Source organism: Eumetopias jubatus, unplaced genomic scaffold, assembly GCF_037043125.1.
Source record: "Eumetopias jubatus isolate StellerSeaLion01/CBP00866 unplaced genomic scaffold, mEumJub1_p1.0 scaffold_16, whole genome shotgun sequence".
In the NCBI taxonomy this organism is placed as follows: Eukaryota; Metazoa; Chordata; class Mammalia; order Carnivora; family Otariidae; genus Eumetopias; species Eumetopias jubatus.
In genome coordinates, this window is record NW_028274822.1 from 17,250,981 (window position 1) to 17,263,364 (window position 12,384).

Sequence of the window (12,384 nt, forward strand, 5' to 3'; positions counted from 1 at the left end):
CTGCTTCACCAGCCACAGTGTGTTGACTTCCATTTTTGTGATGGTTGTCTCTTGATGGGAAGATGATAGCCCGACACCAGGCATCACATCTTCGTGACAGGAAGAAGGATGGGAGCAGGCAAGGTACCTGCCCCGTCTGTGCCTTCTAATGAGGAAAGCAAAGCCTCCTCAGAAGTCCCTTAGCAGAACGCCCCTTGTGTCTCAGCAAGAACTAGCCCCTTGGCCCCATCTAGCTATGCATCTAGCTAATTATGTGGTTTTCCAGCTTTTTTGGCTGAAGGTAGCAAGGGAGAAGGGGATTGGGGATGCTGTTGAGTTAGTCAACCACAGTGCCTACCACATCTGCCACACTTCGCTCAGTAAAGGAGATTCCTGAGACTGCAGAGAAATGTCCAAGAACTATCTGAGCGTTGATACAAGTAACATAAGGGTACAACATCTGGGGGCGTCTGGGTGGCTCAGGTGGTTAAGTGTCCGACTTGATTTCGGCTCAGGTTATGATCTCCTGGCTCATGAGATCAAGCCCCATGTCAGGCTCCACGATCAGCGGAGAGTCTGCTTGAGATTCTTTCTCTCTGTCTCCCTCTGCCCCTCCTCACTCTGTCTCTGAAAAAAAAAAAAAAAAAAAAGAGTGCAACGTCTGGTCTTGGCACGGCAGGGATTGTATCCGTGGAGTAGAAGAGAATTCGGTGATGACCTTATTTCCTCTCCTGGAGCAGCACCGATAGCTAAAATCCATCCATTTGGCCGTTGGCTCAACTTGTCAAGAATTGTTATTTATCTTTTCCATGTACATCTTGTCTCTTCAGCTGGATTATAAGCTATTTGAGAAGAGGGATCTTATCTCTTCCCAACTTCTGTTGTTAGTGACTAAATTAGTCCCATGCACTTCATAGGCACTGAGGACTCGTTCGTGAAGAGGAGTGTAACTCTGAACACCACGGGCTGGATGAAGAGGTGACACACCTTTCCTAAGGGATCCTCCTCAGGAGGCCAAAGGTTTGAAAAGGCCAGCAAAGGAAACAATGCGTTTGTAGAATGGGAGGCATGTTGATAGAGAGGGGGTTGGAAAATGCTGTGCAAGCAGAGGGTAGGTTTTCAAGGCCAGTACTGCTTTCAAAAACAAGTTTGGAAGTGTTACTAAATTTGGTTCACCGTTTCCTTTCCTTGTATTCATTCATATGTTTATTCATGCAGCAAAATTAATGGAGCCCCTACTATGGGCTAAGGTTCTGGAAATTCAGAAATGAATAACAGAGTCCCTGCCCTTAGAGCTTGTGAGGAAGCTGACAGATAAACAAGGGGTCACGTTGCATAACAAAGACCATTACAGTCTTCCACCCAAAGTGTCTCAGGAGCCCAGAAATGCTAGCTTTCAAATTAAGGGGGAGTTCCCAGCTTCTTGGTGGCGTTTGCCTTATCTTCTCTTGTTAGAAAACTCGAGTTGGAAAGGGCTTTATAGCCAGACAGACTTGGCTTTCAAATGCTGGTTCTGCCATTCACGGTGGGACCTTGGGGAGATTTCTAGCCCCTGAACATCAGCGACCTCCTGTGTCGATTCTCAACTGACTGCCCCTCGGCTCCTCATGCACCCTTCCCAGGATGCTTACTGAGAATGGAATTTCATTAACCATTTCTCTGTTCAGGTAAGCCCAGTGTGAAGCCTTCTCAGCAGAGGGTGCTGCAAGGACACTGCAGGAGGACAACCCTTGGCATTTTCAGCATGGGGTGTGTGTGTGGGTGTGTGTTCACCCCTCAGAGCCGGCAGCAGCCGTGGGGCTCAGAACATGGCCCATCTGCAACCTTGTAGCCTTGGCCTAGGGATGATCTTGCAGCCCTCTCTACTCGGGAACCAGAGCTCTGTGTGGCCTCCTCTCTATACCAACATCTGACCTCCCGTGGCCCCAGATACACAGGGCTGTCATTCCCTGTCCCGACTCCCGCCACATGTCGCCCACCCACTGTGAAGGCCCCAGCCTCTGCCCCCACTTCGTGCCCCTGCGCTGGGTGCTGACCTCCTCTCCCTGCCTGCATGTGGAAGGGTGGTCTGTTGCTCACCCAGCAGTTCCAGACCAACTCTGGCCTGGCTAACCCAGCGAACTTCTCTGCCATCTGGCGGCCTGTTTACACCTTCTCCAGCTAGGTCTGAGCACCTTGCAAGCTGACCTGCCCTGGTGCTCTCCCTCCCCTTAGAGAGCGCGGTGGGGTGTCCCAGTTACTCTTCTATGCAACTAACAATTGTTGATATTCAACTTCCCTTACTTGTACTGTGTGGTTGCCGCCTCCGGATTGAGCCCAGGCCATTCACCTCATCTGTGAAGAAGAGATGATAGATTTACTTGACCAATCAACTGAGAAAGCCCGTGTAAAGCCCAGGGCTCACCTCTCTGCTCATCAATGTGGCTCAGTTTTCTCTTGGTCCTAGCCACTATTTTCTTTTCACAGAGAGCAAGGGAAACTAATGTCAGCATGCCAGGGATTTGACAGGATGGTGCCGACAAATGTGTGGTTAGCCCTGGAGGAGGAGGCACGGAGGGTCAGAGAAGCCAGAGAGGTTACTTGGGGTCATATTATATACAATTCTGTACTGAGCTGAACTCAGGCGCCCCGTCTTCGGAGTCCACACTTCACACACCGCACTGGGCTTCCTCCTGGAGCCCTGGACCCTCCCCTTGTTTCACCTGAATGAGAACAGTCTTCTGACCAACAGAGCCTCCTGAGTCTCAGCACTCACTCCATAATGAGACTAGCCGAGCAGCAGGAGAATCATTTGCTAGGGTTCTTTCACAATGACTTCACTGAGAGATCTCCTCCTAAAAGAAAGGTCTGACTTATTTGAGAGGGGTGAGTCTGTGGTTTCCCTCTCTCTCTCTCTGAGTCAGTCTCTGAATGAGACCCAAGGATCCAGCCGTTGGAACCAAGTCTCAGCCTTGACAAGTATGCACTAGGCTATTAAAGGCTCCACTTTGAGAAAATCCCATTGTTTCAAATCAAATTGATGGAGTTTCACATCAGCAGCAGACCGTTTGTGTGGTTGGTTGCTTGGACATAATTTCCAAAAGACCAGCAGTCTTTGTTCCGCTCGCTGATGCTTCCCCAGTGCTTAGAATAAGAACTTGGTACATAGTAGATGCTCAGTAAACGTTTGTCTAGTGGATGAATTTACACAGTCAAGGATTTGCCATACTTCTTTACACGTGTGGGGCTTCACTAGGCTATTTTAAAGTGGGGTTTTATTTTCAGAGCAAGAGAGGGGAGGAGAGAGTATACGTTAACAGGAACATGACTGTTGTGGAAATCAAGGCGTGATACCATGGCTATGCCGATATATCTCAATGACCAAACTCCCCCTGATCAAAACTTATTTGTCCTGTGACTCACCCTCTCCAGAGACTAGTGTCTGCTAGGTGTCAGCCTATAACTCTGTCGTTTGGTAATAAGCAATAATGGGTGGGTAACATCCCAGTAAGTAACACAGTGGCTTTTTAATGGGAGCCCTTTGGGAAAAAATTGTCCAGTGCCTGGCAGAGAGTTCTACACAAGGTAGATTTACTCCCTAAATGTCTGCTGGCACTGATGATAATGCAATGATGACAGGATCTTAAAATAAAGGACTGACATAGGCAGCAGAAATTCAGGCCAGGGAAGAAGGCTCAGGAGAGGGTCCTGGTGTTTTTAACTGGACAGTCTTCCTTCATTTCTCAAATCATGACCAGGAAACTACCCACACTTTCTATGCTTGATATTTCAGTATATTTTGTACTACAGCTCATTATGAAAAATCTGAACCAAAAAAGCAAATGAAAAGAGCATTCTCTATATGTGTTACAGAGGTTCAGGTATAGAGGTGAGACCATATACATGTTAAACTTCTTGACACTAAGAAAAAAAGAAACAAACCCTTGTTTCTTATTTCCCAGAAGTGATCTTCCTTGTTTTCCCTTTCCCTTTTAATGTGATGGGGGCTATAGAAAGAAAGTAAATACATTTTTCTTTTTAAGAAACACTGGGATGCAAGCCAGTAGTGCCCGGCTTCTAGTTAAAAGTCTTTTTTTAAAATAGAGTTTTCCCAAAGTCAGGAGCAGATGGAAGTCCAAAGCCCTTCAGATTTAGAGGTTTAATGGGTGACATTGGCTTGAGCTGTCTGAACGTGCATGGTTTGTTCATTTACTCCTTCTTTCAACAAGTGCTTATGGTGCACCTGCTAGGTGCTAATTGCTCTTACGGGCTTGAAGACAACAGAGAAAAGAGAGCTCCTTCCCAATGGGCAGGTTGCCTGTGCTGTATCCGCATCACCGGGGACACTCCCTAGTACACTGGAGGCGGTCAATAAACATCTGTTGAACCGACGATGGTCCCAGCCCTCCTGGAGTGTATGGCGCAGGAAATCATCCTAAATTTCTTCTTGTTCATTTAGCACTTGTATGCCAATAAGATCAGAATTAAATGAATATCAGGGTGCGTTTAAGGAGGAGATGAGAGGGGAATCGTTGGTGGCGGCAGGCAGCCTTGGGGGAGTGTGGAGGGCGGTGTGGCTCTGCCGTTCTGTTTCCCGCTGGTAGTATGTAAACAGGCTGACTGCAGGGCAAGAAGACCTAAGATCTCCCCTGTGATTTATGGGAAGGAGCCTCAGGACTTGGAGCCACACCGTACCCAGGATCATTCCAGGTTGGCTTTGTTATACGCTGGGAGACTCTGTCTCCTCCCCTCTATAAGCCCACTTATCAGTTTCTGCACATTCGAAGAGGGCTGCCCCAAATTGGGACTCCTGGGAGCAAAGACAGAGGTACTTGCCAAAATTTAGCAATTCCCTTTGTGTTGGCTGGGCATGATTTTGATGTGTGTTGAAATAATTGATGAGCTAAAAGTTTTAAGAGACAAGAATGTAGTCCAAGATCTCGTTGCTTCCTTAAACAATAGCCAATGTCACAAAACAGTCAGGGTTTACTCCTCACAAAGTGAGCCAGCTAGCTTCCTTCCTTCCTTCCTTCCTTCCTTCCTTCCTTCCTTCCTTCCTTCCTTCCTTCCTTCCTCCTTCCATTCCTTCCTTCCTCCACCCCTTACTCTCTCTCTCTCTCTTCCCCTGAATCTTCGACTTCTCGTGGACATGGTCTGCTTGCCACAGGGCATCTGTTTTAAAGGGGAAGAGGCATTCTAGGATTTTATAACCTTCCTGGGAGATAATTGGCAGCGCTGGTGACCAGACATAAACCTGTTACTTCATTAGAGGCAGGTGCAAATGACAGGCCTTTCTCTGTTCTTTAGTAACATTAACCAGCAAGCTGTCATATCTTGGGGACAAAGGTCGTTCATTACTACTTTACAAGCACTGTATATTTCATGTGAAATGTATCTTTCTGGAGAGATGCACACAAGCTCTGGTGACTTAACTTGATCAGAATAGTTTATATTCAATTTATTTCTGTCTTTTCCCTGAGAGAGAGACAAGAAAGCATTAAATGATGATGGTCAGAAGGCTTTTTGCTTATAATGGGGAATTTGACCAAGGGTCCCCTGGAGCACAGTTGCTTAAACGTGCATTTCTCCAGGACGTCTCTAATAGCTAGAGAGGGTTTGGGGACCAGTGTTTAGATTTCAATCGTTCCTGCCACTCCTCTTGTCCATTATTATAGTCATCGAGGATTAACATTCTTGGGCTCGCAGGAATGCTCAACTGGGGGCTCTCCTAGGAACAAGTCTATTAATATCACTTTCATCTTCCTAGGTGCAAATTCAGGAAACAGGCAGGGAGAGAGACTTTCTCAGCCAGTTGCCAGCGTTCTCAGATCCTGCGGGGGAGCAGTCTGCATTTGCTGGGACCACAACAAATTCCTTCCCCAATGTAGGAGGGATCGACAAGGAAGGCACATCATTGGCCCAATACCTGGAGCTAGGAAGCTGTACTCCATGCCCACAGCATGGAGAAAAGCAGTACAGAAAAGACCACGCACCTGGCGGTTCCTGGGTAGACCTAGGATATGAGCTGAGCATCCCAGATGCCAATAATGAAAATACATCCCCCTGGGAGCTGTCAGTGCTTCTCCCCCAGGAGGGCAGTGCTGACACCTGGGAGCCCAAGGCTCTCTCTGTTGCTTCCCCTGACCCCACAAATACCAGCCCCACCCTGGAAACCTTATACGACGGGCCACGGGGCAGGGAAGCAGCGAGCGTGTTGGAGCTTCTTGAAGCTCGTGACCAAGGAACCTGTGAAACGATGGATTCTCCTGTTGGAGCCTCAGCTGATAAATATTTGCCTCCGGAAATTTGCTCCATGGACTTAGAGCTGGCGGAGAGTCAAAGCAAAGTATCTGATTCATGTTCTCATGATAACGAGATGCCAGGCATTCTTTCTCAAACACGAGGCTCTGAGCTTCCACAGTCTCCATGCAAGAGCAGCAAGGAAAGAAACTCTACCACGCCCCCTCTTTTCACCAGTACTTTTACCTGGAACATTTCACAAAAAGCCAGGGAAGGTGGCACAGAGGAAAATTTAGCAGAGATGGAGAATGTCACCTCCACAATGGTCTCCATAGTACAGACTGGCCAGGAGAGGCCAAGCCCCAGCAACTCAGGAGGGTTTGAGGAAAGACAGCCTCTGTGTTCTGAGAACACCTCTTCAGTGCAGTTTCCAGAAGGCAGTGACGAGTGCCCCAGAACCAGTGCCCCAGACACCGCAGACACACCAGCCAGAAATGGTTCGGTTGTAATGTTTCCTCATGAGAAGCCAATGACTTTCACTGCTAATCTTGAGTGTCTTCAGGTGACCAGGGAGGGTGGGGACACATCGACGGTTACCATGGGCACCAAAGTCCACCCAGCCAAATACCTCCCTGTTTCCGTTGCTGAGAACAGTCATGCAGATGGTCCCAAGGAGAATTCACCTCAGGCACCAGATGAAAATATTTGCCAGCTTCCTTCCAATGCACAGTTGGGTCATATTTTAAATGATTCCACAACCACGTCTTTAGAAGAGCCCTTTTGCAAGGCTCCCAGTGGACCAGAAGTCCACGTCCATGTACCTCAGCTCCCAGAAGTAGAGGGTTTCTGCTGCAGTTCCCCTCTTCAGACTGATAGCCATTTTGGAAATAAGAGCCTGACAGTGGACAGAGCAGACAGTGGGAGCCGTGAAGAGAATTTCCAAGACAAGGAAAGTGAAACAACACAGAGGATCCAGCCGGAGAGCTTACCCCAACGGAGTTCTCCTCCTGAAGATGATTTCCGAGAAAGTTGGCCCACGACACCTGTTGCCCAAGGGGAAATAGACCCAGTGTCCCTGGACCGCTTATCAGCAAACTCCAGAGAGGAGAGAGGACAGAGCTCAGGCCTGGGGACTAGCGTGCGCAAGGTGGCTGAAGCCCCTGTGGAAGGTTGGGGTCAGGCTCCAAGCCACATCCCACCTCTCTCTAATATCCCCCTGGAAGAGTCGGGAGGGAGCAGGCCAGGACTTTGGAAAGCAGACAGCAAGCTGAAGGTTATAACTCTGGAAGCTTCCGTTCCAGAAGTCTGGCCACCAGCACAACCGACAGGTTCTGAGTACAAGGAGTTGGAAGCTGGTCCCATAATTCCTGACGGGGTCTGGGCTGTATCGGACGTTCTCAAGGCTCACAGCCCTCAGGCTGAGTCTGGCTCAGCCCTTGCTAATAACAGAGAAACCCATGGAAAGGGAAAACCAGCCAGCCGTGCATATTGGAGTAGTCTTTCTTCCGAATATTTGAGCCAACCCAGACTCCTAGAGTCATCTGTGGATCCTTTAGACGAAAAGGAATTATACGTCACAGATTTGCTATCAGAGGCTTGCAAAACAGGAAAGAGGGAAAATATTAACAGTGTGAGTCGAAACCAAGAGGAAAACCGAATCCAGGCGGATCACACTGCTTTCTTTAAACGGTTTCTGGCCAGCCCTAAAATTGTAGAGTCCTCTGTGGATCCCACGGATGAAGCAGGTGTGATGGTGTGCGCCCGGGCTGAGACGGCAGGGCCTTTTGCCCCCACGCCGGCTGTCATCAGAGAGGAGAGGAAACAGAATGATGGGCCCAGGGGCCAGAGACCAGAAGTCCAGCCTGCCTTCTTGCAAGTCCTGAGTCCTGACGAAGGTGGGGGAACACTTCCACGCGGACGTGGAATCAGCCAAATACAAGAGGGCATCATGAGAAGCTCAGGGGAGGCTGAACGAAGTAAAAACAGCAAAGCAGAATCGATTTTCCCTACTTTATCTCTTTCTGATGGCCCTGCAGTGATGACTCATGCATCTGTTGGAGTTGATGTTCACAACTCCTCAGGTCAAATTAATGACGTCCCTGAGAAGGGTTTAGTGGAGCCCAGAAACCACCGATACGCATTTTCTGACTCAAAAGAGAGAGGAGCCGTTGAGAGTGAGTGTGGGAAACACTCACCCTCTCCCAGTGGGCTCACTCGGTTGCCTTTTATTTCGTGTCCCGAAGGAAACATCACACCTTTTTCAAAAAGTCACAAAATCCAGGCACCTACAATGGAGGAGCCCCGCACTGGGGAAACCAACCCCGCCGGCGCATCGAGCTCCCCAGCCGTGACCTTGGCATCCATTGCAGGTGAAAACGTATCATCAGCGAAAGCTCCTGAGACACTGAAGTCCCCATGTCAACAGGGCTCCAATCTGGGCTATGGGGGAAAACCGAGGGCGGAGAAGCTCGGGCACACAGCCGCCCTGACCCTCAGCTTCCCAAAGTGCCCTCCAGCAGAGAGGGGCTCCGGGGAGGTCAAGAAGCAAGACACCTCAGGGAGTGGACATTTAGCTGAGGGGGTGAAGAAGAAAATTCTGTCCAGGGTGGCCGCCCTGAGGCCGCGATTGGAAGAGAAGGAGAATGTCAGAAAGAGTTCTAGCGCTCTCAAGAGGATTCCTGAACTTGAAACATCGGCATCAGGTGCAGAGGAGAAACAAGACGCAAAAAAGGCGCCTTGCAAAAGAGAAGGGAAAGGTGAGGCTCTGTCGCTCTCTGTTGTTGTTAACGTTTGGGTTTGCGAACCAGGTGTCCAGTGTCTGTGTGCAGATTGCCAGGCTCTACCTCCAGAGTTTCTGATTCAAGTTTCGGGCTGCAGAAAGTGGTTCCTAACAGGTCCCCAAGTGGTCTCGAGAGAGAACCACTAGAGGAGGCTGCCTGGAGGTAGGTTTAATTGAGGGAGCATGACTTTCTGTTTAATTATCCTTTAAAAAATATTTTAAGAGATAAACAGAAGCATTCATCAGTGTAGCTAATTAGTATAATTAAATAGACCACACACGAAGCAGGATTTACAGAAATAAACATTTAAGTACAATTTGGGAGTCTCCTCTTTAATTGGCGATTTTCATTAAAAACGGCTTAATTGAATCCTGGGTTTTCTTCCAAATGGGAGCATGAAATTTCTTCCCAACTCACCCTCGTCTTTGAGTCTAAAGTGCCCTGGGGGCTCCGTTCCAGGTTTCAGACCACTTGAAGCTCAGAGCCCTTGTAAGTGCAGTCACCTCTGCTTTGCTGGGGTTGTCACCTCAACCCCAAACTCCATCCCTGCACCGAATTTTAGCCTCTTTTATTTCAGAGCTCTTCTTTCCCTTCCTATGGGCGGGACGAGTCGGAAGAGAAGACACTACAGCCGGGTGATGCCATCTGTGCGTGCGGGAGCCCGGCGCTGGGGGCCCCCGTAACCCGAAGTGGGGGCTTTGTTACTCCTGCCCGAGTTTTCAGACGTCCACACTGATGCTCGTTCTTCCCGTGCACAGCACATGGCCCTCAGCCCCTGCTGCAGACAGGATTCCATACAAAACTCCCTCTGAAAGTTTGGGGGCATCCAACCAGGATTCTAAGATATATGTTTTAAAACATTTAAAGCTGGGGCACCTGGGTGGCTCAGTCTGTTGAGTGTCTGCCTTCAGTTCAGGTCATGATCCTGGGGTCCTGGGATCCAGTCCCAAGTTGGTCTCCCTGCTCAGCGGGTAGTCTGCTTCTCCCTCTCTTCCTCTCCCTCAGTTTGTGGCTCTGCTCTCTCTCTCACATAAATAAAATCTAAAAAACAAAACAAAACAAAACAAAAAACCCAAGAACCCACATATTTAAATTGGATGAAGCAGTATTTTAAAATATCTCTAAAGTGGTTTCAGCTCAAAGGGAAATGTTTATTCGGAATCCTTATCGGTGGTTATTCGAGTTACCGTAGGAGCAAGGACCATGCCGGTAAGCAGAAGCTGGTGGAGTTTGCACGGGGTGTCTTCTGGTGTCTGTGTCCGGGTGTGAGCACAGCGTTCTGCGCGGGGGGGGGGGGGGGCGGGGGGGAGGGGGGCAGCTCTCGCACCAGAGACCCCTCTGGGAAGGAGTTAGTGTGTGTGTGTGGTGGGGGGGTGAGTCAGATGACTCAAAGAAATAAAACTGAGTACCTTTCTTGGGGACATTCAGAGCTTTCTATTCTAGCCTTTCCCCTCAACATTTGGCCAGAATATGCACAGAAGAAACACCTGGCCACACCCCCAGGGCTTCTTTGTAGCTTCTTCCTCTCCATTCCTCCCTTTCTCCCACACAAACAGGGATCCTTTCTGAAGCCCTGAGGCTTCTTGTCCAAGCCAGCTTTCTAGCTTTCCAAGACCCTCATGTCGTTCTGCTGCCTACTGTATACCCTCCCCTCTGTCCCCCCAGCTTTTTGTGTTCAGAACTTAGAATGGGCGGTGGACAGGGTTGGCAGCCTTAGGAACATCTGGGTATCCACAAATCATCGTGAAGACTGCCACCGCATAGTGTTGGAAGGGCCCTTGAGGAATTAGGTCCCAGATGAGGAGGCAGTCTGGGTCAAAACTCTGGACCAGGAGTTTGAGACCACAGGCGTCAGGACCTAGCACAGCTAGCCCCGTAGGGCCATTTGCACTGAAATGGGTGTTGCCGACAATAAGCACTTGGTATTTTTTCTCTCTCTCCCATCATATTGTTAGGATCTTCAGCTACTTTCCAGTTGAGGGACTTGTTCTCTGAGCAGCCCGTTTTCCCTTTCTGTGAAGAAAATAAGCTTTTAAATATGCATTCTCCTGCCCAAGTGTCTGTCGGCATCAAGGAGGGATGCGAGGCGCCTTTAGCCTAATGGCGACTTCAGGGTAGGGGGCCTCGAGGGAAAGGGGCAAAGCATCAGCATTGAGGACTTCTGGCTTGGCCGTGGACTAGGTCATGCTTTGGGTTGCCACAGCTGCGGAGTTAGGGAACTTGGTCGGTAGAAGACTGACACCACATTTCCACATTTGGCAGTAACCCTAACTGCCAAATCATTCTGCCCACCCGGCTGGGTCAGCCGTCCTTGTCCCGTTCTAATGTCTGTGCTGCCACCTAGTGGCTGCCCTGAGTAATGACACATTTCCCTGGCCGGCCGTGCCTGATTGAGAAAGGCCATGTTCAAAGAGCGCAGGCTAGCCCCCTGGGGGGCTATTCCATTCAAGAAGACACTTCTCTTTTGCTAATGAACTTGATAGCAGACATCACTGCAATCCTTTAGGATATCTTCAGCAAAGACAACTGATCAAGGGGAAAGATGGATGAATGTTATTCATAAATAACTTACTCTTGAGTCGCCTTTTGTGTCTGGGGGCTTCACCACAATTACTTGGATAACCTGGATATTATTCTGCTCCCAATCCCCAGCTCTGATTTTGACCTGGACTATCCGGTGATCATTTAAAAGCATTCTATTTGGCCCAGGTTTATAGACTAGGTATCCACAGTCCCCTACCCTCTTCTTTAAAAAAAAAAAAAAAAAAAGTCTCACATTCTATTTCACTTTGTGCATTAGAGATCTTAGGGAGTTTTAAGTAACGAAAAATGAGATTTTTCTATTAGATTGGTTTTGTTCATTTTCTGTTAGGCATGCCACATCTCCCCACAGACACTTGGGTTCCTCATCCATGAATTGAGGGTAATAATTACTATCCCTATTCTTAGGATTGTTGTCAGAATGAAATGTAATACAAGAATGAAATGTGATACGAGATACAACGTCTTTTCCCCACTGTGAAGCTCTTTGCAACTGTTGTAAGGACACTGACCTGCAAATATCTCGTTTCCAGCTCCGATATTACTGAAAAAGATCCAAGCCGAGATGTACCCTGACCACTCCGGGAATATAAGATTAAGCTGCCAGTTTGCAGAAATTCATGAAGATTCTACAATCTGGTGGACAAAAGATTCAGAGTCAATAGCCCAAGTGCAGAGAAGGTGCGATATTTGCCCGGTCACTTTTCACAGCTGTTGCTTGTTTCACAACGTAGTTCTAAAAGAAATTAGTTATAGGAAGTAAAAAGGAAAACCGAAGCCGAAACCCCACACTCAAAGTATCCAAGACGAGTAAGTAACTGAAGACAGATGTCTAGACGGGGAAGGGCGTGGAGGGTTCTTAGCT

General features: G+C 48.6%; 1 protein-coding gene across 1 annotated transcript in view; it reads left to right on the plus strand.

The window, feature by feature from the left end:
• ALPK2 (alpha kinase 2) overlaps positions 1-12,384 on the plus strand; it is a 103,009-nt gene that overhangs the window by 55,974 nt on the left and 34,651 nt on the right. Inside the window, 2 exon segments of the mRNA XM_028102970.2 lie at positions 5,726-8,954; positions 12,053-12,200. Coding sequence (XP_027958771.2) covers positions 5,726-8,954; positions 12,053-12,200 — 3,377 coding nt within the window.